General features: G+C 40.7%; 4 protein-coding genes across 7 annotated transcripts in view; 2 read left to right on the forward strand and 2 right to left on the reverse strand.

Annotated features, from left to right (window-relative positions):
• prdx1 (peroxiredoxin 1) overlaps positions 1-26379 on the reverse strand; it is a 50163-nt gene that overhangs the window by 5228 nt on the left and 18556 nt on the right. The gene's annotated exons all lie outside the window — the stretch shown is intronic.
• LOC133990768 (nuclear autoantigenic sperm protein-like) lies at positions 4949-10169 on the forward strand. Its single transcript, XM_062429173.1, has 14 exons — positions 4949-5005; positions 5147-5257; positions 6112-6192; positions 6308-6414; positions 6546-6791; positions 6870-6955; positions 7037-7113; positions 7212-7285; positions 8010-8198; positions 8355-8527; positions 9277-9348; positions 9461-9553; positions 9676-9830; positions 9957-10169. Exons 2-14 carry the CDS (start codon positions 5157-5159, stop codon positions 9961-9963), a joined length of 1461 nt encoding a protein of 486 aa, XP_062285157.1. The 5' UTR covers positions 4949-5005; positions 5147-5156; the 3' UTR covers positions 9964-10169.
• On the reverse strand, positions 11352-23233 carry gpbp1l1 (GC-rich promoter binding protein 1-like 1). Of its 2 annotated transcripts, none has more exons than XM_062428524.1 (12): positions 23046-23233; positions 20062-21419; positions 19409-19523; positions 16841-16970; positions 14597-14928; positions 14157-14232; positions 13831-14027; positions 13578-13721; positions 12945-13100; positions 12335-12459; positions 12147-12249; positions 11352-11996 (listed from the first exon to the last, which is right to left on the reverse strand). In XM_062428524.1, the coding sequence occupies exons 3-12, from the start codon at positions 19466-19468 to the stop codon at positions 11826-11828; spliced, it is 1494 nt and encodes a 497-aa protein (XP_062284508.1). In that variant the 5' UTR covers positions 19469-19523; positions 20062-21419; positions 23046-23233; the 3' UTR covers positions 11352-11825. The 2 variants fall into 2 exon arrangements, with proteins under 2 accessions (XP_062284508.1, XP_062284509.1); XM_062428525.1 differs by having other exon boundaries at positions 22936-23052.
• On the forward strand, positions 22997-26077 carry LOC133990267 (transmembrane protein 69-like). Of its 3 annotated transcripts, none has more exons than XM_062428529.1 (3): positions 22997-23105; positions 25138-25183; positions 25271-26077. In XM_062428529.1, exons 2-3 carry the CDS (start codon positions 25145-25147, stop codon positions 25979-25981), a joined length of 750 nt encoding a protein of 249 aa, XP_062284513.1. In that variant the 5' UTR covers positions 22997-23105; positions 25138-25144; the 3' UTR covers positions 25982-26077. The 3 variants fall into 3 exon arrangements, with proteins under 3 accessions (XP_062284513.1, XP_062284512.1, XP_062284514.1); XM_062428528.1 differs by lacking the exon at positions 22997-23105 and adding an exon at positions 24791-24921; XM_062428530.1 differs by lacking the exon at positions 22997-23105 and adding an exon at positions 24809-24943.

The raw sequence follows: 26379 nt of genomic DNA on the forward strand, positions 1-26379 counted from the left end.
TAGTGTCAAATCTTCATCTGAAAAGTAACTAAAGCTGTCAAATAAATGTAGTAGAGTAGAAAGTGCAATATTTCCCTCTGGAATGTAGTGAAGTGGAAGTATAAAGTAGAATCAAGTGGAAATACTCAAGTTCAAGCACCTTATAATTGTAATTAAGCACAGTACTTGTTCTTAGTTATTTTCCATAACTACATGTGGAGCCATTGTAATTGTAAACAGACATTAAACATTTTTCCCTTTATATAAACTGCTCCAACCTGCACTCTAATGTGTGCTTATCAGTGACTTTATCAGTGACTTATTAGTTACCTCACAATAACCTTAAGGCAGTGATGTCCTAAAGATAAGAGAAGCAAGTTTGTGACTGGAAGGTTGTCAATTAAATACCTGGACTGACAGTGAAAAAGCAGTGCTTGCCCCTCCCAGGTGCCCCTGTCATTACCACTAATGAGGTGCCCCTTGAGCAAGGCCCTTAATGCTGCTCAGTGGCCGTCAGATCAGACTGGTTGTCCTGGGCAGCCTCCCGGTGTAAATGTGTGTAACTTTATGAATGTGATCAGGGCGTTCCTGTAACAGAAAAGCTTCCCACTTCCCTGAATAAATAAAGATTACAATACAACAAACTTTCCTGCTCAGACTATAAATTACTGGCAGCACCAGGTCACCAGCATGGGGGTATATCCTTGGTGTTGTATGGCTCTTTGGACGTATAAATAATATGTTTTAAAGGGGGATTTTGTATTTTTCACCCAGAATTCCTTCATTTAATGTCCATATTCATTTTGTATGCCAAGCTCTGTTATAACCCCATTTCAACCAGACTGCTCATATTATTTAACACTTGTATGGATATGAGTAACCCACTGCCATGGACTAAAAGGTTCAGATTTAGCCATGAAAAAGACTTACATTGTGAAATCAGTTGCCCATGATTCACTGAAGCTACGACACTGAAAATCATAGAAAGAGAATAAATATTCAAATGCTTTGAGAGGGAACTAGGAGAAATGCTAATGGAGAGGAAGTTCCCCAAAACAGATCAAAACAATACCACCAGCACACACATCTATCATTTTTAACTGCTTAATAGCTAAAACTAATTCAATATACTTCATATATTTTAATAAAAGACAGTGAACACTTCACGCTGAGAAAATCAACATTATAGAAGTTCTCTAAGACAGCTGTATATGCCAGCCAATTTCCTCCATGTTTCCTGCAATGTCACTAACAATCAAACTATCATGGATTTACAGTCAGACACACCGTGAGAGTCATGCACTATTGCAACACTTTGTACTTATCCTGTGGACACCAGAAGGCATTTTTAGTCTCATTTCCTCCTCACTGTGGCTGCCTGTCATTCACTCCAATAATTGGCACTGACACTTTACTACCTGTTCTGTGAGTTAATAAAAAGTTATTTTTTGTAAATATCTTGTATATTGTAGTGTTTTTATCATAATTTTAAGGAGCAACATGACATCTGATTTGTTTGATGTAACTCTTATTATACGTAGTGGCCCTACGTGACATGATACACTGTTCCCAATCTTTCATGAACCAGTGTCTGTTTTTTGGAAAAAGTGTTGATCCCTAGCAACTGACCTTGTCTAACAAGTCTAACCAGTCTAACTTTTGACTTTCCAAGCCTAATATACTGTGTACATGGCATTAAGCCTTGTGTGTGATACAATATACAGTACACACCCACAGCAAATAGCTTGGCAGGTGTTTCACATTAACCCTCCTTGAGTCAAATTTGACCTGTTTAAAAAAAATGTATCAGAAAATGGATTTATTTAATCAAATTGCCTGGAAATCACATGTATGGTTCCATACTATATTCTTTACAAGTAAAGTCATCGATATTTTCTTTGAATTGGGTGATCATTTGTACTTCAACAGTCAAACCAGACCGGGTCAATTTTGGCCCAGGAGGACAACAGGTGTGATTATGTGCTACCATTCAAATATTTGAAATGGTTTCAAAACAGTATCCTGACTAAACTTTGACATGTACCATTTTGGGATAATCCATCAACATATTCTCATCTGATCTTAAATTTAGTTAAAATAATTCATAATTTCTGCTTTTTCCATCCGAAAATGAGGTATACTTCCATTTAAATGAGACCTACATTGACCATAATTTCCAAAAATATGTGTAAAGTTGGAGTGAAGTTGGATAAAAAGAGATTTGTGCTTTATGCTTTATTAACAGTCGAACCAGTCAAAATTGACCCAGGAGGACAAAAGTTACATGGTTGACTGGAAGACAAGGGAAGGTTAAACTAATTTATGGTGAATCTCATCAGCTTAAAACAGTTGTGACTCTAATGCCAAATGCCTCACTACAAAAGTACAGTTTTACAGCCAAATCTTCCTTGACTCAATGACAAAATTAAAGCTCTGTGCATAGAGATGCTGACGGATAGGCATTTTTATACCTCAGGAAATTAGGGAATATGTTTCTCAAGCCATCATTTGAAGATAAGTGAAAAAACATGTGCCGTTTTTCTCTGAGATGATTAGTTCAGCAGGCTGTTATCTGCTCAAACAGCCCCTCCACCGTGCCTCCTTTGTCCAGTGTCACCAAGTGATGTCTTTGCATGCTGTTGCCATGGGCACCGCATCAAGGGCCAGATAAGAGGGGGACACACAATAACCTCCTGTTAGAAGCGCCGCAGTGGGCAGTAGTGATCAAACGCTGCCCCGTGTTCATCTCCTGTCTCACAATATGCCAATAATTGGTGCATCTGCTCCACCGCTGTTTGAAGAGCACTCATTTCTGTCATTGTGCTTACTCTCATCCCCGCAAACATGTATAAAAAACAAATGTTTGAACAGAAGTGGTGGTGGATTGAAAGATTGCTGCAAAGTACAGTGGCACCCTCGATCTAATATTTGAGAACAAATTCTGTCTTCCTCTTTGAGTAACTTGAACACTGAATGTTTGCAGTATCAATCTTCTCATCTCACCCTCAGCAAAAAAGCTGTTTCCTAAATATCAAACTATTCCTTTCAACGTAAAAATATACTGTTGTCCTCTCTACCAGTGAATGAAAACATACAGGCACTACAATGTTGGCTTCACTTAAAATAAATTCACCCAGACTGTTTCCATTCACGTAGATGCTGCAATACCTCAGTGTGTGTGAATGAACTAGATGAGCTGTATTGTGTGGTGGTGTGTAGATTTCACTGAGAAATTATAGCTGCTGAAGCTGCGTCTCTAATGATGACAGTCTGAGGGGGTTGAGAAGGATTGTCTCAGTGTGAGGCTGATTGGATGCCAGGTCCAGACTTGTCTTTAAGAGGCAGCGACACAGTGGAGTCAGCAGGAGGAGCTCAGAGGGGAGCCGCACAATCACTGTCCCTCACAGCAGGACATGACAGCATGTACATATTCTGCATGCACGCACGCACGCGCGCACACACACACACACATGCACACACACACACACACACACTCAGTCATGTTTCCATCCCTTCAGAGGACATTACATTGACTTACAGTCATTTCTGGAGAATTATCCTAATCTTAACCACCACAAGCCTAATCCAAACCCTTACCCAAACCAAACATTCACCCTAAAATTAATGATTTATGTTAAGGCAACTTGCTTTTTGTCCCCATAAGAGAGGCGAGTCCCCACAAACATGACTGTGTAAACAGATTTATGTCCCCACCACACACACACACACACACACACACACATAGACGTACACTAATTTCCTGGAGACTTATCATAATCCTAACCATAATCACTACTTGCCGAACACTAACCCTAACCCCACATCATCTTTTTTCTTAATTGGGGACATGGTTTTTGTTCACAGCTGGGATAAGCTTTCCCCAGTTAACTGGTCTGTAAGTCTGAAATTTAATTCAACGTAGACTATGTCAGACCACACACACACACACGCTTATTGTTATACTGAACAGCTTTCATGAAACAGCTATGTTACATCAAAGTTATAGAGACCCAAAATGTTCAATATTAAATGAATATCATAAATATCAAAAATAAATAAGACATAATGAAATTAATAGTCATCAAAATACATACAGACAAAATGTATCATATAACCCTGAAATAGTTCAGAAGATTTTAAAACTCTGTTCATTCATATTCAATATAATTTCATCCTCCCTCTGTAGACGAGTCTACTGCAAGTAATTCTTATTCAATTCCATTACTTCCCCCAGAGAATGTTTTTTTAAATTTATTTATTTTTTTATTTTTTATTTAATTGCTTTAACTGATGGACAAACAACTAAAAAGAGCATTAAAAATATGAAACTATTCATAATAATACATTTACAGATCTCAATAAGGTGATATGATAGAATCCATTATTTCACAATGCTTACATTATACTGTACATTTATTTATTTATTCATCATCATCATCATCATCATCATCATCATCATCATCATCATCATCATCATCTTCATCATTTTATTTATTTAAAACCTTTTAGAAATAGGAATGAGAGAGAAACTTCATTTTCACTGGTGCTGAGGCACAGACCCAATAAATGCAGACACTATTCAAATAAAATTAAAAGCCTAAAATTAAAAGTTATATCAGTTTAAATTAACAATGCAAAAAAAGTGACAGAGTAGGAATTGACATTGAGACAAATCAATCAATCAATAAAAAATAAGAACAATTAAAATAAATACATTTTGGAATTGACTCAACATTATTAATGAAGTTTTTTGTAAGTATACTTTAAGTATGTGCAGTTAAATCCATGTTTCATAATTCATTTGATCACGAATATATTTATTTATTTGTATGTACTGAATGATTGATTATTATTCATGGTGCTCTGTGCCTTTAAGAGTTCTCCCGCGCTGCTTTACGAACACGGAAATGGACCGGAAGAGACGGGAATATTTCGCGCCAAATTGAAACATAGCAGTCAGTCTGAGCAGCTGCAGACCAGACCTCCAAACTACACTTCACTTCTCTGCTGTATCCTCTTTGTCAAGGTATGTAAGTAGCTCATATAATCTACGTGTTTTCTAATTTATAAAGCTCGCTTTGAAGAAGACGCACACGCTGGATTTGTGCGGTGTTTTTATTTATTTATTTGTTATAAAGTTGAGTTGAAACTTTTTCTCTGTGTCCAGTTCAGCCACCATGGAAGAAGCCAACAAGCTGATCGGCGCCGGTAAGAAGCACCTAGTGATGGGGAAAGCGGTGGAGGCAGTGAGCGCCCTGCAGGAGGCCTGTGGCATGCTGTGAGTTAACCACCACACAAAAGACTTCAAACACCCCATCAACCCTGTCTGTCCCCACAAACACTGATTGTACACTCAACTTAAGTGCTTTGAAAAGGGACACATTGTAGGTCTTATTAAATGAAACCGAGCATGACCTCTGTGAGGGCGAAATGACTGTATAGACAACAGTAAAAGTGTTATCTACTGCTTGTTAGCAAACATGAGGTTCACACACAGTTTGCAGTTGCAGGCTGATTTCTCACAGGTGTGTAAATGAATGTAGGTTAATATGACTTTCGGAAATGGAAAAACATGGATGTAACTAGAGCTGTTGATAGGAGCCACAAATCAATTGTTTTGATTGTGTTTTAATTATGTTTTAAGGCAAAAATACCAAATATTTTGAGGTTGCACAGCATTTGAAACACATTGCTGTGTTTTGCATGACTAAATAAGTTTTTAGATTGTTGACCACACCAGCAAGCCACTTAAAGATGTCACTGTGAGCTCTAAGAAATTATAATTGACACTTTTATGACAATAATTGATCATCCAAACACATTTATGGATATGGAAAAACGTGTTGCTGGCACATTCAGAGGATATTTTATGAATATTATGGAGGTGTCATGAAAATATGAGTAAGTGTTGACTTCAAAAGAACAAGGTGTGTGTATAGATGTACATTACAACCGTCACACACTAACTTATTATTTGTACTAGTGGTTTTTAACCTTTTTTTTTTTTTAAATTCAACAAGCTTTAACAGTGAATAACTGAAGAACAGCTCTTGAGCTGAAAAACAGGAAGCCTAAATGAAACATTAAGTTTAATTTGATTGAAGTCAAACTTTAATTACTCTTTGTTTCCAGAGCTAAAAAGTACGGAGACACAGCAGATGAGTGTGGAGAGGCTTTGTTCTGGTGTGGTAAAGCGCTGTTGGATTTGGCACGGTAATTATTATTTTCTTCTTCATGCCAGTCTTGTTTCATAAAAATATGAAATCTACAGTATCCTCTAGTGTGGGATCATTTTAGGTTGTTGGTTGAACTGATCCTGTTGTTGTAGGATGGAGAACTCCGTCCTTGGCAATGCTCTGGAGGGAGTGCCTGAGGGCGAGGATGAAGAAAAACCTCCAAAAGACTCCAATGTTGAAAGCACAGAAAGTGTTGATGGTGAGGACATAGTGTGTTTAATAGAAATTGTTTGTTTGTTTGTTCTTTTTTAGCTATTATATGTTAACACTGGTAGCATAAATATAAATTAAAAAAAAAAGTCCTCACTGTACTATCAAACATCTCAACAGAGAAGACCAGAGACGAGCTGAGGGTTCAGGTGTACGACGCCATGGCAGAGAAGAAAAACGATGACTCGGAGAATAAGGGCGATGCGGGGAAGTCGGAGGCTGGGGATAAACAACAGAAAACGGAAAAGGAGGACGGAGATAAAAAAAAGAGCGACGTCGTTGAAAGCAAATCTGATGAAAATAAGGAAAACAAAGAGGCTGAGAAAGAAGAGCAGGCAGCAGATAAGCCAGAGGAAGAAGCTGAAGGTGACTTTCCTTATCTCTCTTGATTGGCTGTAATTGCACGTTGCCCAGTTCATCTCAACAAGTGTGTTTGTTTTTTAGATGACGAGGAGGAGGAAGATGGCGATGATGCAGAGGTGGAGGGTGACACAGAAGGACAAGGCGAAGGAGACGATGCTGCTGAAAAGGTACGTGACCGATCTGCCTAATTACACGGCTGGAACGTCAGCAGGTGCCTGGTTTTAAACTGGTCTTTGACTGGTTTTCAGGACAGTGACGATGAGGAGGTGGACAACCTGCAGCTGGCCTGGGAGATGCTGGAAGTGGCTAAAGTCATCTATACAAGGTAACTGAAAGCACCAGCTGTGATGAAGATCTGAATTCAATAATCAAAGCTACAGCTTCCACAATAACGCATTCTTTTTCCTTTTTTTTTAAAATAAGGAAAGAGGCGAAGGAGGATCAGCTGATGGCAGCTCAGACTCACCTCAAACTGGGTGAAGTTTCAGCTGAATCAGGTACTATTCACTCGCTGATTAAACGTTTTTGACACTATAGCTGCGTTCACATGAAAGTTCTTAACGCTCAGTCTTTTTGTGTTGATGGTTAATTAATTAATGCTTGTAAGTGGCTGAGTATATCCTGTTTTCGCTATGGAAAACAATCCTAAGGTCCTCAACAGCTGAAGATTTACCTGAAAGGTTGCTGACCGTGTGCATGAATAACACCATACGTGTAACAGTCCAATCATGAGTATGTGTGACAAGTTCTGCTACCATACAGTTTTGAGAAGACAACGTGTTTGTTTTTACGGGGCTGTGAGGTGTTGACACTGACAATATGCCATTATTTATGTGAATATAGTATTATAGTGTTTTTATGATGACCCCTGCAATTATTTGTGGGGTTAGGAGCAGCTTGAAATGGCTCATTCTTGTAGAGCTGAAATTTATATTAAGTTCCAGCCATCAAATGTGAGAATTGGCAGCTTTTTTCATGTTTTTTTTTAATATGACCCAAAACATCAACTCTACTCTGGGAAATCTTAATGGGCACACAAGGCTGTACAATAAGTAGTTGTAAGGATAATCAACAGTTCAATTGATGAAAATAATCCTTGGTGATTTATTTGGACTATGCTTCAATTTAATAACAAAACAGGCATGTTTAAAAAAACAAAACAAACAAACCCCAAACCGGATTAAATTATCCTGTATATTTAAATCGCTGTTTCTCTTTCAGGAAACTACACACAAGCTCTGGAGGATTTCCAGGAGTGTCTGAAGCTGCAGCTGAAACATCTGGACTCAGACAGCCGCCTGCTCGCAGAGACTCACTACCAGCTGGGTCTGACGTACAACATGGACCATCAGTACAGCCAGGCAATCGAAGAGCTCAACAGCTCCATCTCCGTCATCAAGAGCAGGCTGGGTAAGCCAGGTGTAGCTCACTCTAGCGTGTGCACACATACACACATACATTGTGTTTAGTTCATGGCTGAAGTGTTTTTTTGATTTCAGGTTGAGTCACTGCAGCAGCAGATGGTTCTCAGTCTTTACACACTAACATGTCTGCTGTGTCTGACAGAGAATCTCCAGGGGCTGATGGACAAGGCCAAGGGTCCGGAGGCTCTGCCAGATGAGAGGAAGGAGATGGAGGAGATAAAGGCTCTGTTGCCAGAGATCCAGGAGAAGGTTGAGGATGCCACAGAAAGCCTGAAAACAGCGGGAACCGACACCGAGGCTATGAAAAGTGTACTGGTGAGCGAGGGGGGCTGGGTAGTTTTCAATAGTTTACTCTGTAGTGAGAAGTTAAGATGTGTAAAGGATGAGTTTGCACTTTCACTGATGTATGCAGAACAGTCGCATCTATCAAATGTGAAGCTGCACTGTGTGGTTTTTTTTTTTTAGCTGAAAGTGGCGAACACGCTGTGGGTGCAAATCTGTGGAAACTAAATCTGCACCTAGCAAACGTGGAGAGATTTTTATTGGTTAGTTTATTTATGGGTTGCTGCTGTGCCCTCGTTAGCTTCCACCACCACCACCTTTTACACCAAGGTGTCAACCACAGTTGGCATCAGGTTTATTGTAAGAGTTGAGCATGTGTCAGAGATGACGGTTGAACACAGGCTGTCGGTGTAGAAGCGGAGGAGTCAACTTTACATTTGGGGATTTCCTTTTATATGCTTCTTATTTAGGAGATTCACATATATAACGTATTTTACCCAACACACTCTTGACCCCGTTAAAGACCGAAAGCACGTGTTCATCTCCTCACATCACTAACGCAGACTTGTGTTTGCAGGTCTAGTTTCACACACAAACACATCAGTACTTAAACCACAAGTTTCAGTTCAGTGTCTGCACTCAAGCACACAGTCACTCTTTTAAGTGATCATAAATGTAATTTCAATCTCAATAACAGTCCCATTTCAGCTTTGCATATGTATCAGGGTGTGCAGAAGTCAACTTTTATGAAAGCTTAATTTGATCTCTTATTTTAATGTCAGGATGGAGGCTCCACTTCCTCTGCATTCCCCACTTCCACTGTACAGAGTTTGAACACTTCCTCATCTTCAAAGGTAACTTGTGTATTTATATTTAGTGAAGATATGAAAACATGAAGTGGTGCAATATTATGTATTGTCAGTTTTTTCACTCTTCTTCATGATGGCTCATTATTTTCCCACCCAGACTAACAGCACATCAACCAATGAGGTCAGCTCTGCTAACGGACACGCCCCCAAAGCTCCAGTCTCAGACATCTCCCACCTGGTCAGAAAGAAGGTGAGGGGGGGGGGGGCAGTGGATACAATGACACAATGACACAAGTTGTGTATATTCATAGAACATTATAATGTATCGATGTCATCTCCAGCAGTTTAGTCTCATTTGTGTGTGTGTTTCAGAGGAAACCAGAAGAGAGCCCAGTGAAGGAGGGCGTGGTCAAGAAGATGAAGCAGGACGACGCTAAGACCAACGGAGCGGAGCAGCCTCATACTAACGGTGTTCACAAAGCCAACGGGGACACTAAGGGACACGCCAACGGTATGGAGGTGGAGAGGTAAGAGAAGCAACCGACTGAGATCATGAATCTTTTTAGTTAGGGTGTAGGATTACATCTGAAATGCCAGGTGGATGTTTTCCTGCCGCTGTGGGTCTAACCGAAACTCTTCTTTTTCTCTTTCAGTCAGTGAAGCGGGTTTTTAAGCCACGAAGAAGAGCTCCACCAATATGCAATGCTCTTAACCGCTACACTAGTTTACTGTTGTAAATATGTTTTCTATGCCTGTTGTTGTATTGGTGTTTGTGCACATATGTAGCCTATAAATGAAATTGAATAAAGAATATTGTTTCATAAAGCTTTGTTGGGTCAAAGTTTGTAAAACCAGATCAGCAGTGAAAACTGAAAGGATTCCTACTAAAATGACTTTGGTAGGTAATCATACTTTTGTTATAAAGTGGCTATAAGGACATGGTGTATAACTTACGGCTGAATTTGATGGGAAAAGTTGATTGGCAGTCATACACTAGTGACAAACAATCTGTCATTGCTCACAAACTATAGGTTTAACAAAACAGAACTGGAGGGGACTTTTACATAGTATCTTATATCTGGAACTTAACATTCCAATTTTTACTATTACTAGCTGTGTTTAAAATATTCAATACATAGAAACCCAATGAAATCATTTCAGCGCAAACTATTTGAATCTCCATTGTCTGTTAATCCATCCTTATTTGAAAAGCACAACTACTCCGAGTGCAGGTGGAACTGTTATTGCAGGTTCGTGCCAAATTGTGTTGACATCCACGTTATTTTCAAACACTTTAGTGAAAAATCACTGGTACAAGGAAGCAAATATTCCAGTTTCAGTATCCCACAGTTACGCAGCATTCTGAAGGATCACCAAGCATGAATAATCAAATCATTTAAGCACAAATGAAAGACAACAGTAATAAGGAGGGAGGGTCAGGGGTTACTTAAGTTTTACTAATCTACTAATTATTCATTGAATGGACTGGGGCTGATAGAATAGTGTTTTTCATTTATACTGAACATAGATGATAATTCCCAGTCTGAAAAAAAGGCTGGAGGGTCTTTCTAATAAACCCTGAAATATAAGTCTGAACTTTAATTTTCTCTATATAGTTTCATGTAAGTACTCTGAGATGATAATCGAATTAAAGTCATGATTTCACAAAGCTTTTATCTGAATGCCTGAACATTTAGAAATCTGAGCACTAAAAAATCAGCATGGTTGAATTGTGCTTCCCTTTAAAACAAAATTTTAATTTTCCCCACTTCTGTTTTCACTTTCATTACCTCTGCAGAGATATGACCATCTACATAAGCAGCTGTCAAGAAACAATACATCTTGATAATTTGGATGTCAGAGAATCTTCAGACACAACTGTGGATAATACATTTGTCTATTTTTTTTAAGGCTTTGACTACTCAGTACATACACATTATTGTGCTACTCCAGCTGACAGGAATTAAGTGCCATGTGGGATCAATGTGAACTGATCTACAGAAAGTCGAGCCCACGTGGACTCAAACACCACAGTAGCCAGATTCATATTGAAACATATCAGCTTGTCAGGAACCAATTTTTATTAATATCATTAATAATGTGTCATCAGCATCATCAATGAAATGAGTTAGTCTGTTTAAAGCAGAATCAAGTGTGCATTCATTGCCCTTCTTTTCTTGATGAACACTTCAGTTCCACAAAGCGAGGAAGAAAAAAGGAAGAAGGGGAGGAAGAGGAGGAGGGGGGGCAGGGGTCATAGAGGGGCAGGGACTGCAGTGAAGGAGGAAACGCAGGGAAAACGACGTCTGGCGGAGCAGGAATCTCCCCCTTCACTGGGATATGATTGGTTTTTCCCTTGTGCAAGAACAACAACAAAAAAAATCAAAACAAAAAGAAATTCAAAATGGTGCTCTAAAAACAAAGATGAGAGAGGAAGAGGGGAGATTGCTTGCTGGGATGTGGTGTTGGCTGTTGTGTGTTTTTTTTCTTTCTTTTTTTTTTGTTTGTTCCGTAAAGCCACGTTAGGATTTGATGCAGTCGTCATCGTCAGAGGTCTGGCTGCTGCTACTGGTTTCGGACTCGGAGCCCTCCTCGACGTGCGCCTCCGCCACACTCCTCCAGGGGGTGAAGTGGAGGGTCACACCCCGCGCCCTCGGGAGAACCCCATTCCTCTGCATGCCGTTCCTCTTCAGCTGGTCGGAGGACAGAGACAATTAGAGCGTGAACGAGATGCCACTTTGTTCTTTTTTCATTTTTAAAAATCAGGGAAAAAAATATATTTAACGAGACGAACCAAGACTAGAATTTAATGTGAGAAGTGGGATATTTCTCTGAGTGCTCACCTGTTCAGTTTTAGTCTGGAACTCTCTCAGCTCATCCTCTGTCAGAGGCAGGAAGTTATCATCGTTTTCTGGGTGCTCCTGCCAGCCCATGGCCTTCAGCAACCTGCACATTAGACAAACAGTCACTTTCTGTTTGGCTGACCCTGTGTGTCTGTGTGTATTAAGTTCTGTGCCAAGTGCTGTCCTACCTGTGCTCTGCCTCCAGGGAGCTGGACAGGTGTTCAGTGTCTGAGTCACTGAGGGAGTAGGAGAGACCATTCTCATGGCAGACTTCTTCGCTGTAGGCTTTGGGCTCTGGGGTGCTGCTTTCACCCTGAGAGAAATTCACACAGCGACACACTTCAAAAATGCTGTATTGTTGAAATAGTAATTAAGAACCACATTATCACAACTCCCCTTCATAGTATGTCTCTCTCCCCAAATTTCCTGCCTGAATCTATATCAACCGTCATCATCAAATGATGAAAACCTCCTTAAGAATGTAATGTGACAAGATACCTCGACATTATCATGATGTAATGTAACATTTGGTAAAACTGTGATTTAAAACTAAAACTAACTAACTAAAACAAACAGAGAATTTGTGTGCAGATTAAGAAAAAGTGTTGCTACACTGTTGGACTTCGACATTGTTAAATTCAAAAACTGACTTCTACATAAAGAGAATTCACATTACAGCATTGCCTCCTAAAAAGAGAATTTTCTTCTGTATACCATGACATCAAACACCTGCTCTGTCTTGTGTTATGGTTCTATTTTTTTTTTTTTAGAAAGTGAACCTCAGTGAAAGTCGCCCACCTCTCCTGATGTTCCCGGGCTGCTGCTTGTTGTCAGCTCTCCTGTGCCCTCGTCCTTCAGAGCTCGCAGGAACTCGCTCTTACGGTCCGGACCGCGGCGCATCAGCTTCAGCCTCGACGGGGCAATGTCTATGGGAGGAGTCGTGCTGGAAGGGTGCTGCGGAGGTGACGCCACCGAGGGACGAGAGAAGGGGTGGGTGGGGGCAAGAAGAGGTGGATGTTGTTTAAGAATGCACTGATTTGTCACAACTAGTCATCAATAGATTCACCTTTTTGCTGCGTTCTGTCTTGTGATGTTTTGAAATTTAAAGCCTTTAACAGCAGATATCAAAAACACAAATAATACACTGAACAGACGACCGAACACATGCTGTTGTAGGAGAAAACTTCACATACACATGTGAGTGAGAATTTCAGTCACCAACCACACTCACACATACAGTAATGACTATGTTTAGATAAAACCTGTAATTTTCTTGCACAGGGATAGGCTCGCTTCATGTCCAGCGTGTAGTGACACTGCTTGCTGTGCAGATTTACGTGTTAGCAGGAAGTCTGACTTAAAAAAAACATCTCTTGTTGGGTTTACAGGAATCCTAAATTCCAGTTTGTCCTCTTTTCTTGTTGTCCTCACCTCTTTAGGGGTGTTGTGCTGTGGCGCACTGACTGGGGTGCTGGGTTTGGCTGTAGAGACGGGGCTGGTGAAAACTGAATCTCGGCCTGGCATGTGGAGGCCAGACTTGGTGATCTCTCTACCACCGGGTTTCCACTGGGTGCTCTTTAAGAGGACAGATAATGTGCATTTGTCAGAAAAACGAAAGACTGCTTTCCGTCACAGCCCAGCACACGGAAGGAAAAACATAAATCCACATCACAGCCAGTCTTACTTTGGTGGGGGCCACAGCAGGCTTTGGGACCAGGTTCTTGTAGACGCTGGAGCCTGTAATGGGAGCTTTGCTGCCGTTGGTGGGCAGGGTGCTCGCACTGGCGAACCCTGCAGAGAAGGCTGTGCTGGAGTCTTCCTTCGAAACCTTCTTGATGACCAGCATTTTGGACACCATCTGTTTGCCACTAGGGGGGTTTTCTGGAATATAATCACGACAGTCGTCGTGTTAATGCTACAGAGAGTGAGGATGACACTGCACTGTCGAGTCCTTTTAACTCAAGAATAATTAAAGTGAACTACAGCCTAATGTGGACTGAGAGCTCTTACCCCACACTCCAGCATGGGGAGCCACTGCTCTCATCTGAGTCCCAGGCTTTCCAGTTGTTTCAGGGTTGAGGGAAGGCTAAAAAGACCACAAAAAAAAATCACATTTTGTAGTCTCAAGCCATGTTAAAATACAAGAATCTGAGCATTGGTGACTGATAGGAAGCAGGAAACTTTTGTAAAGCATAATACTTAAGAACATTTTATTTTAGATCAAAAGGTGGATGTGTGGAGATAATAGAAAATGCAAAGTGAAAGTGACAACAGCTCTGATATCAGAGGTGTTAATAATTGTTATACTCCTAAATAGAAAGTCATATCTATATTCTGAGCATTCTTTATTTGAAAGCTCAGATTGCCTTGCCACTGACTCAAGTTATCTTATCTTTCAGCAGAGCGGTGTCATTCAAGAACTATGTCAAGGTCAGCGGCTGGCTACTCACAAAGTCCTCTTCCACAAACTTCAGCTTGTCGTCCTTGCCATCTTTGCGTTCCTCGTTGGGGAACTTGTCCTGGTACGAGGTGCCCTTGCGGGGATGGAAGTTACCATTGCGCTGCCGGTGCACCCCCTGCCTGTCCCTGTCACCCCCTCCCCGTTTGGGGTGGCGTCCCTGGTGGTGGTGGTGGCCATCCTGGGCCCCCCGCAGAGCTCCGTGCCAGCTGGGTGTTTCCTTCCAACATGAGCCGCCTGCCAGCCCGCCATGTCCTCCTTTGGCCACCCCCGAGTCCACAGAGTCATGCCTTAGAAGCAGAGAGGGCTGCTGCCATCCGTCACCTCCAGGAAGAAAAAACAAAAAATGTAACAACTATTAAATTTATGCTTTGGCGAGTGGTTTCACTAATAACCTTCGGAAACAACAGCTGAATTCCTTCAGTCTCTATCTGTGCTGACCAAAGCAAATCAAATCAAATAAATAATTCTGTTATCAGATTGTGTCCTGAATGGTTGTCTTTGTTTGTGCTAGCATTTTAACATCTGCTTATCTGCGGCCTGGTTGGTCAACTGGCCTAATGTTGAGACATACAACACAGACACGCCAATAAGGAAACACGAGGCAGGTGTGAAACAGAAGAAGGGTGAAACTGTAACTTAACTTTACCATTCATTGGTCTAAACCTGTAAAATATATATGTATGTATTTTATTTATTTATTGATACTTCTGTGCCCCCAAATTGTATGTCTCGATATGGAGACGCTTGTGTTTTAGTTTGGGAAATGTTTTGAGTTCATTTAATTTAACAAGGACTGAACAATTGTCTGAATGGATGAATTTCAGCATCATTTTACTTAACATGACGACATTATACAGACATGCTGCTGCACACTGAGAAAGGCAGGTGTTGAGCTACTTGCAGTACAACAGCAGACAGAGAGGAAACCTGCAGACTACAGGAGTTAAAACCAGGTTTAATGCTGGATATTCAAAAAACAGCCACAACACTGACTAAGGGGCAAAAAGCTACCAGGAAACCAAAACAACTACTGTGAACAGATCGGGGAAACACTTCACCACTGACGACCTACAATGAAGGTAACCACAACTACACTCACAGTGTGAGACGTTTCAGGAGAGTCTAAATATAATATAACTGCGAGCCTGTCGAACTGAACTTCGCCACTGCACCTGAAAGCATTGTGGCGGTACACCCAAAGGACCGCATATGTAAACATGAGCAGAGCAGCGCTGTCAAAGTGCATTGAGGAGTGTACAGATCTGCACACTGGGGTAAAATAATGGACATAATCTAGACATGAGGACATTTTAAACAAAAGGTGTGCAACATCACTAACACCTCCATCACTGCCTGCAGAACAAGTGGCCTCATACCAGGGCTGCTACTAACAATTATCCTTATTATCAACTATTTCCCAGATTAACTAATTAATGCTTTTGTCTATAAAAAGGCAGAAAATAGTGAAAATGCCTATTATAATATCTCAGAGCTCATGGTGACGTCTTCTAATATCTTGTTTTATCTCATAAACAGCCTGCAGTCTGACATTTAGTTCACTATCGTGTATGACACAGAAACTTCAAGTCCTCACATTCAAAAAGCTACAACCAGCAAAATGAGCATTTATTTGATTATCAAAAGAATTGCCACATTTATTTTCTGTTGATCAATTAATGTTTAAATCAGATAATTGTTGCATCTCTACCTCATACGTCCTTACACACTACAGTGCTTTACATCCAATTTTCTGTCAGTTAACGTTTCCTGCTTGCCGTCACCTCTGACTCCACAAGTGACTTCCACTAGATTGTTTTACTTTATTAGACTAAACTACATCCTGAAACCTTAATAAAGGCTACGACAGAAAACATGACACTCCACCTTCAAAGTTAAGCGAGTTAGGATGAAAAAGTGTGGACAACTTGAATAAAACTAAATCACATACAGCAGCAGACGTTAACTACATGCCCACATAGGTGTTTTCAATCATGCCGTCTGATTAGAGCTCATCTCCAAACTGCAGTTAATTCATCTCCCTTAAAACAGACGCCTCACACCATCATCATTCTTATTCAACCACTTATTTTAGTGACCCAGTTCCCAACATTTCTCCATCCAGCTTCCACCTGACTTCAGGTCTAATAAACTAGAGTAAAGCCTCTCAGATGCGTCTCTCTCCACAGTTTAAACCTGCAGTGACAGTAACAGGGAGATTGATCCACATGGTTACCTGCTGGAGCGCGCAGGGAGCCGTTGTTGAAGAAGCCATCGGACGAGTTGTGGCGGCGGCGGCTCACAGCGGTTCTGCCGTCTCTGTGGTGGTGGGGCTCACCTTGTTTTTCAAGGTTGGCAGCAGGGGACTGGAAGAGGAGGAGGAGAGGAAGAAGAGGGTGTTAAAAAAGAGAAAGTGAGAAATAAAAAAAAGAAGTCTAGACTGTGATAGTGCATCTCATCCAGGGTGAACTGATGACACGAGAGAGCAATTACCTTTTAACTTTTTTTTCTTTCTACCTTATCTTAATTTAAGATTAGCTGAGATCTCAATTCCTCTCTCACCTCAGAAAACTTCAATAACTCACAGTGAAAAAGGTCAACATGAGGATGTATTCTTCAGGAAATAAAGTCAAAAACAGATCTTAGAATTCTTTATCATAAGAAATGTTGCTGTCGTGGTGGAGTCAGAAGCACAGCATGCATAATTCTTAGTCGTATAATCTGAAATCACTGCATTGACACAGCTGTGGGTTTAGTAGTGTCGACTGCACACGCTCACGTCTGTCTCAGTCATATCCTTGTCATTAACTTGTCATGAGGTTCAAAGATCAACTCTGACTGTGTCCTTCAGTCTTTTATGACTTCTTTAAGACAATTACAATAATATCAGAGAGAATAAACCAAGGCGGAAGGAGAGTGTGTGCGCTGATCCTTGAAGACAAACGACACAGGGGGTGTGTAGACGTGTGTCAACAGGACAGTGACTGTGCACTCGTTTCTCTTTCTTGACTCTTGATTTCGCAGACAGCCTGCACTCAGTTGGACAGCCTCCTGACTCACAGATTACCCTGAGCTCTGAGCGGGAGCCAACACACTCACAACCTCACTCAGCTGGACCGTCAGACAGCTCGACATGTTTGTTTTTTTTAAAGAAGGAAGGACAGCATCGATCCAATTTGTTTACCTAACGTCTGACCGGCTCAATCTTCAAATTTGCCCCCCAAATTTCACTATCAAGAGGCTATGTTTCCAGCTTTCATTCATTATTTAATCTGAATTAAGTGCAGGAGATGCAGCTTGATGTCAGACCTTAAATCAAGTCCAGCACTTGAAATAGCTCCTGTGTTGCTGTCCTCGCACGTTTCTCTCAAATATGGAAAAACCACCTTTGTAGGTTAAATAAAGTCAGTAACATCATCAAGCTGTGCCAAACAGATCGGGATATCTTAAATAAATCTTAAATACTTAGAGACAACAATTTTATCACTGCTCTCATTTCTATTTCTATATCTATGTGATATTTAAACTGCACAAACATCAAATTAAACGTGTCCATAATCTCACTATTTTCTAACAGAAGTGGGTTTATTTTGCAGTGTTCACAGTCACAGCCATTTTCACAACATTTCAGCTACAGTTATAATCCTGCTTGGTTGGACATTTCTATTTTAAAAAACACTTAAAACATGAAGTAACAGCCACATTGAGGATAGCTTGCAAATGTAAACCAGTCAGCACAGTCAGCCTGTTATCTCCTATCTGCAAAATGATTGGTTCCTGCTTTGTTTTTGTTGGTTGTGTCCACGGTGTAACACTAATAATGCTCTTTGAGATGCCAAAAAAGGGAAAAAATAGAAGCGGTTGAGGAACTCTCACTGAACACAGTCAGCCAATTACTTTTCTACATCTTTCAGACAGCTAACAGAGCTTCAACGTCAACTAAAAAAAAGGCCAGGTATGTCAGTCGCTACTGATGAGGCAAGTCAAATTCTCACAACAGAAAATAAAACTGACTAATAAACAGACTGATGAAAAGGTAGCAAAGAAAGCAGCTCGGTCTGAAATGTCCATTTAAATTCAGCTACAGCAGTTAGTTCACTTCAAACACTGTCACGCAGCGTTTGGCGAGGCAATGTTTAAGCTTAGTCATAATAAACAAAATCTCTAATGACATAGCGTGATATCAACCTACCCTGAAGACCAGAAAAAAAGCCTCTCCAGAAATATGATTCTTCACTAAATCACTGCAGTCAACAAACCTCCAGTTGGCAGCAATTTTGTTCAACCTCCACCAAGTAACTGTAAATGTTTTCCCAATTTTAAGTAATACTGCAGGTTAACTAACTGTATATACGGCAAATTAAATAATGCCTTGATGCAATCATTAGAAAAACGCCTCCATGAAATCTCCAACCAGTATCTGAATTGTCATTGATGGTAAAATTATTACTTTCTTCTATCATCAGTCTTTTTCAATAAGGGTACATAACGTCTAGGTGACCCTCTGTTGAACCGTGTACTGACTGCACTTTCAGTCCCCGAGGGTGAATCGTCACTGGGATCTCACACACACACACACACACACACACACACACACACACACACACACACACACACACACACACACACACACACACACACACACACACACACACACACACACACACACACACACACACACACACACACACACACGCAGTGACTCTGACTGTTACACTCAAGCTCCGTCTCCTTCACCCACCATTGTTTCCTGTGATCAGCGCACACACTCCGTCACATACATACTGTTTATGTGCACACACACCTTGGCAGGCTGGGGTGTGGAGAAGTTAAGCCAGGCAGGGACAAAGTCATGCTGCGCCATTTAGGTCCAGTGTTTCCGGTCAGTGGATCGAGGCATCAAACCTCATGGCCAGGATCTAACAGAAGAAACAGACAGACAGGAAAGACATTTTTAGTATTCTGCAATTTTAAGCGTGGCAATGTCAATCTGTGACATTTAAACTCACTTCCATGCCCCTCTATCTTTAATTTTATGTCATCTTCAAAGTGGCTTCAGTTATTTAGAAATTCATTGTGTAAAAGGTCCCCCCGCAACGCAAGCCAAAAAGAGTCCTATTCCTAACAACAAAGCTGGACTTGCTGCAGCTGTGCCTGTAAAGCTGATAACTGCTTGACAGGCTGCATGGAAGATATCATGTGCAGTACAATAAGTACATTAACATATATGTGTCTTTATATGGCTCATGACAGAGTTAAGTTCTCATAATTTCAGCACATGAGATACAGCACAGTATTAAAAAGGAATGCTTAATAGGATTTTTAAAACACTTTCTAATTTGTGGTGGAAATGTTGACAAACTTGCGAGTCATTAACAGAAATTCATTTCATGGGTATTGAGTACATCCATGCATGCTGGTCCAAGCCAAGCCAGTCAGGTGAAGCGCAATCATTACCCCAGAGTCTGTGGCTCTGAAGTCCTCTGCCTCCTCTCTCGGTCCGGCTGGGCTCGGTTCCTCAGGCCTGATGGCACTGATCACAGAGTGCGTGCACTGACAGACAGGGAGCGGCACACCGACAACCCCCTCTCCACCTCTGCCAGGACAGCACAGCCCCTTTCCCCAGAGGCAGATCCCTTCGTCCAGGGTGAAACACTGGGAGATGGGTCAAAAGGTCGCAGGAATGATCTGGAATGGTGATCCAGAAAACTGGCCGAGCAGGAAGTGGATTCTGAAGCAGAGGCGAAGTGGTCTACGAGGGAAAGGTTTTTCCTTCTTGACTCCTGAGCAGCTCCTGAGCCGATAACCTTGCAAGCGCTACCGTTTCTAGTCCAGGCCGATTGAACTCTTCACCAATTTATTTGAAGCATTTGTTCTACTGTCAGGAGTAAGACTTGAAACCTTATTGGACTTTATGTTGATTGGCAAACTGAATTGATCTGACAGGTGATTAGTCCCAAACGTGAGGAAGAGCCAGGTTGTCTTATTATCAATAAGAGGAAGCGGTCTGTGAAACAAGTCTGCCCTGAAACATGGACAGCAGTTTGTGTAGCAGTTCCACTTTGACACCAGAAGGGGAGAGAAGAAACGGCTGTTGTCCTGCCACACTGTGTGCCAGTTTGTTTAAGCGTCGCCTTTTACCGAATCATCTTAAGATCTACTGAAGCGCATGCAGGAAAGAAAAATAAATTCAGAGACAGTCTTTTGTTGGCAATGGAGGTCACTGAAAACCACTGCTCAACTCATTAAACTGGTGAAAAAGACTGTCTTAGTTTGAAGAAAATAATGCTCAAAGATTCAAAGTCACATGACAATGAAGGAAGTAAAACCCTATGTTACATCGCTGTCATTTTCAGTTTTGGTTAGTGAAATAGAGATGCTGCTGGATGATACATTATAATGCTGTTTGTAGCTTTGTATGTTCTGCCGTCACATTTGTAAGATGCCCATTTAATTATTGGTGGTTTTCTGATTGACACAGAAGTATGGAACAGCTCTGATTTCATAGATATGCACGCCCAAAAATCTCAACAAAAACCTCCCATAACTTGAACGGTCTTTGTGTCATATGAAGCAGAAAAGTCCTTAGAGAACAATTAATATTTCCCAAAACAAGAAATCCTCCAGGTAACTCAATTAACTTCTTCTTCTCAGGCAAAAGAAGCAGAGTTGGAAAACAGCATGTGTCCAAGAGTTGTGAAGTGGGTCTTTCCTCTCCTTTTAGAATGGAGTTACTTTTCACACACGAAGTTTCAGTGCAGATTTCTGTGTTCTTGCTGGTGGTTCACAGGGATCTGCACAGGAACAGACTGGACCTGCATGAACCAAAAAAAACAATGTGAGCATTAATTCATTCCTCTCAAAGCTCCGGGTTACAAAAATACACCTACGCTCAGTTTCAAGTTTAATAGGTGCACCTGCTTAAAATTCATGCATTGTAATAAGTAATATACGACCTGTGATAAACACTTCCATTATGAAAGTTATAATCTGTTTTGTTGAAATAGTTTTACAAACTTGCTCATATAGCTTTATGGTACATTAGGGGACTGAAGTTTGTGGGGCTTACTTTGTTTCTAATATTTGGTTTCATCTAAATTAGGTGGACCAAAATATACACCTTCCAAAATTACCATAGTGTAATCAACACCTCACCAACACAGTTTCAATAGTGAAAATGGTATGAAGGTAGGACTTGTTAAAGAACAGTTATATTAGACGATGTTAGTTTTAGATAGGTGGACCAGGTAACCTTACTAAACAAAGTTGCTCAACTTCATTCAACATTTTGCTGCAAATGGCAAAAAGAATATGCCAGACATTATAAAAGGTATTATCATGACACTCATCCGTCTCTGAAAAAGCTTATTAAAGCCAAAAATAACTTCATATTCGAGAGACAATCCACCCCTGAAACCAAACTGCTCTTGACACATCAAATACATTTTGAGAGGATGAAAATCATGACTCCGGCATCTCAGAATCATTTCATGCTGAAAGCTGGCTCTTTGATAAAATGTGTTGGCTTTTGGTAAATGAAATATTTATAACAGTGCAAAAATAACTTGTACCTTTTCTCCCTCACTTTCTCCCTGACTGCTGCGCATCTAAACAGGCCTGGCAGTGCGTGTTAAATGAAACAGAGGATGCAATCTGGCACAGTCAATCTTCAATCCTACACCTTATCCAAACATGCCATATAATACAGCTTAACACCTAAACAAAAATTAACCCTTTACGCACAGAGCCGGAGCGACCACGGACCCGCTAACGTAGTCCCACTCAACTATTACGTAACAGCTCAACATCAATGGGTTTGGACATTTACGTCCTGTGTGAAACCAAGCTGATAAACAAATAACACATCAAAAATACTGCTGAGTTTGGAGAGTAGCCAGTTATTATTATTACGCACTACGGGAAACCCCATGTGTCCACAAACACTGCAGCGGACCAATTCAATACACAGCAGACACGTTTTGCCAAGCTAACTAGCTGACTAATGTTATGAATTAAAGAGCACTGACATACTTTAAGGTGTTTTTAACTAGTCGACGTTAATCACCAACTAATGACGCTAGCGTACATGTCTTAACTCTGGTGCTAGCTAACTCTTATTAGTTAACTAAGGTTAACGTTAGCAACTGTTAGCTAATAGCTGGCGTTACCTAGCCTGTTATCTGTCTCCCCCACGACGAGTGCAAGGTTTGTTTCAGATTAATTAGCACGGTTAGAGGGTTTAGCTCAATTTAAACGCGTTTAACATGCCCTCGGTTGCTAAACGTTTATATTTAAGCAGCTGTCACGAACAAACAATAGAGGTAAACAGACCTGGCTTCGTTGGAACAACACAGTTTCAAAATGGCTCCCTTAGCAGCGGCGGCACACATTCATCAGCTCTGCTAAGTGCTAACGAGGCTAACAGTGTCTGAACTACATACCGTGATTCTGCTCTGGAGCCAGGCAGCCGCACACGAAGAGTCATTCAAAGATGTATAAAGGTGAATAAACTCTGCAGAGACTAACCAGAGTACACTTTCTCTCAGCCAAGTTACAAAGCTCCAGTAAAACGGCTGTTGGTGTTTTTTTGTTTTGTTTTCTTTCTTTTTTTTAAACAGCTTTATTGAAACAAGTGTACAACAAGTTTACAGCGCCGTCTGTCCACAGTCTCTCTCACACACACACACACACACACACACACACACACACACACACACACACACACACACACACACACATATACACGTACACACGAGGGAGACTGAGGGTTGTAACCAAAAAAAGAAAAGAAAAACATAAATAAATACATATCTTGTAGGGCCTCTTCACTAGGTACACCTGTGCAATCTAATTCAATCCAATACAACACCTGTTATAAACTCTACATTTATGATGTTTATATAATTTCAGTTTTTGTTGACATTGTCAAGAGGGTGATAATTCTACTTTATGCATTATATTGAATGGTGTTCCTAATATTTTGTCCACTCCATTAACATTCATGAGAAAGGCAAAATATTAGGAAAACCAGTCAATATAATGCACCCCAGTACGCCACCACCACTTTGTATGTAAATATTTTCACCTTTTTGACAATGCCAACAACAACTTTTTAAAGTAGAATTTAAAGCAGAGCGGTTGTATTGGATTGAATTAGATTGCACAGGTTTGTTTATACATTCAAATATAGAACAAATATATTGTTTGATATCAGCTCTGAAAAGTTTGTCCTTTTTTGGTTAAGAATTGTAAATCAATAAATATAAAATTTGATCAAAGTAGTAGTCAGATTCAGTAAATGGAATTGTGAGCATATATTCCTTTCATATTCAAACATTTTTCAGCAATACATCGTGACAGTTTACTCCACCTTTGTTTTGAATGTGGGCAAAACCTAATTTAAAGCACCAGTGTTTCTCTGACCTCCCCACTAAAGGTTCAATTCACAAATGTATCAATCAGTGTCTGTTATTGATTAATTGGATAAAAGTAATTATCGGAAAGAATATCTCTTGGACTTTCATAGTTTCTTTCCCAACAAATATATCCAACAAATGTGGACCAGTGTGATATGGCAGATGGTGTACTTATGGCGTCTTGTTGAAAGAGTTGACAGATTGCATGATTTTTTTAAATTTTATTTTAGTTTGACTGTCTCAAAGATGCTGCGTTCATGATCTGGCGTCATTATGCAACTTCAGTGTGTTTTAACAGTGTTTTCAGAAGCAACGTACCACGCTGTCTAGATTAAATACGATAGTCATATATATAATTATAGCACATTAGTTATGAGTAATGCTCAACATATTTTAAGAACACAGCGTCGGCAGCACGTTTTGTTGTGAATTTGTCATTTTAAACGTTTTTAATAACATTGACATCGACAGCCAAACCAGTCGATAACAGAGGCAGTGTCGTTCATTGGTCGTGTCTAGACGGTAAACCCTTTTTTGCGAAACTATCGCGATACTTGTAAGTGTTCCATTACTGGGCGCGTTGTTTGTCGTTGTACAAAATAACTGTTTTATGATATTAAAACGCTGTGGTTTAGTAAAGTTTAGGCACAAATAACACTGAGTTAGAAGTAGGGAAAAGAATGGGTTGGGTTGAAACACTCACTCTCGCGAGATCTTTCGCCAATCTAGGGTTACGACCAGGAGTTTTAGGAGACAGGGATTGAATCAAACACCGATAGAATGGCAGCCAACAAACGACCTCTAGATTAGCCACTTAATGCGAATTTTGTGACTAATGGTTGTATGTCTTTTTGTGCCTGCAGTGGCTTCTGCAAACAGCTGAATGACACACTATTAAAGGGTAACCTTTAAGTAACTGCAACGTATGTGGTTAATGGGTTGTTACATCAGTATAGCTCATACCAGGTTGTATGCTAGATGTTGTTAGCGCCAGCGTTTAGCCGAGTTTGTTTCAACATTATGGTTATATCATGGTAGTTCACCATTAAGCAAAAGTGTGAAATAATGATACTGTATGTGATTTGGAGAAATTCTGATTCATGGTGTCTTTTTTCAGATTGAAAATGATTGGATTTGCATTGAGAAGAGGCATCATTTCTGGGGTATGTTTAAGAGAAAATGATCACCAAGGAATACACTGAATGTCTCAACAGATCACAATAATTCATTTCTCTGCTCTATGTCCACAGCTTCCAGTATGGAGATGTCTTCAGCAGCACACAACAAGAACACCAAACTACACAACACATGCTCAGCTGCTGTTTCACTCCCAAGTATCTTCAGTGTTAATGCCATCCAGACTAACTTCCTCCAAAAGGCTGCTGAGCATCAAGCCCATCAGCTGTCCTGTCTCACGTCTCTGCCACAGGGATTCACAAGGCATTTCCGAGAGAGGAGACACCAAGGATGGATTCAGTTTGAGGGCCCTCACCCAGGCTCCTAAACCTGCCCTTTACCTCGGTTTCAGTGGGCTAATCCCCTTCCTGTCTGCTCCTCTCTTGATGGCTGCGACACATTCCTTCTACCCTGAAGTGGCATATGCTCAACTGGTGTACGGAGCCTCTATAGTCTCCTTCCTTGGAGGTGCCCGCTGGGGGTTTGCCATCCCTGACGGCAGTCCTGCTCGACCTGACTGGATGAACTTGGGCAACAGTGTGGTGCCGTCACTCCTGGCCTGGCTGGCGCTGCTTTGCAAGGACAATTTTACAGAGGGAGCCATGGTAGTTATCATGGGACTGGGTCTTTCTCTTCACTATGATCTTACTCTGCTGCCTGGCTACCCGGCCTGGTTCAAAGCCATGAGAACTGTCCTCACTCTGGTCGCCACCTTCTCACTGGTGGCTACACTGACACTAAAGAAATTCTGTGCAGAGAAGAAGATCAAAGAGCTTCAGAACTGATCCAAGGGGACAGTTTGTACTTTGAGCCACATGGACTTAATAAACAATGTACAGTGAACAGAGGATGTGCATTAAATCTGGTTTGTTCTCACAGTAGATACACTCTGCAGCAGTCATTTTGTTACTTATAAAATAGCATTAATATCTTAAGGGACAAATATTACATGTACAAACAGATCATATCAGCTAGAAAGTTAATAAAAAAGTTTTGTAAGTTGCAAAATGGGCACAGAAATGTCTAACTCAAAAGGATCTAGATTAGAATATCCTAATGTGACCAAAGGCAGGCTTTGAAATGAAGGAAACATTTATCAGAGATGAATAATTCTTTGCTGAAAAAAGAGCAGAAGTATCCATCTTGATGTGTTTGAACAGATTATTAAAATATTACAATTTTA

This window comes from Scomber scombrus, chromosome 11 (assembly GCF_963691925.1).
Source record: "Scomber scombrus chromosome 11, fScoSco1.1, whole genome shotgun sequence".
Classification (NCBI taxonomy): domain Eukaryota; kingdom Metazoa; phylum Chordata; class Actinopteri; order Scombriformes; family Scombridae; genus Scomber; species Scomber scombrus.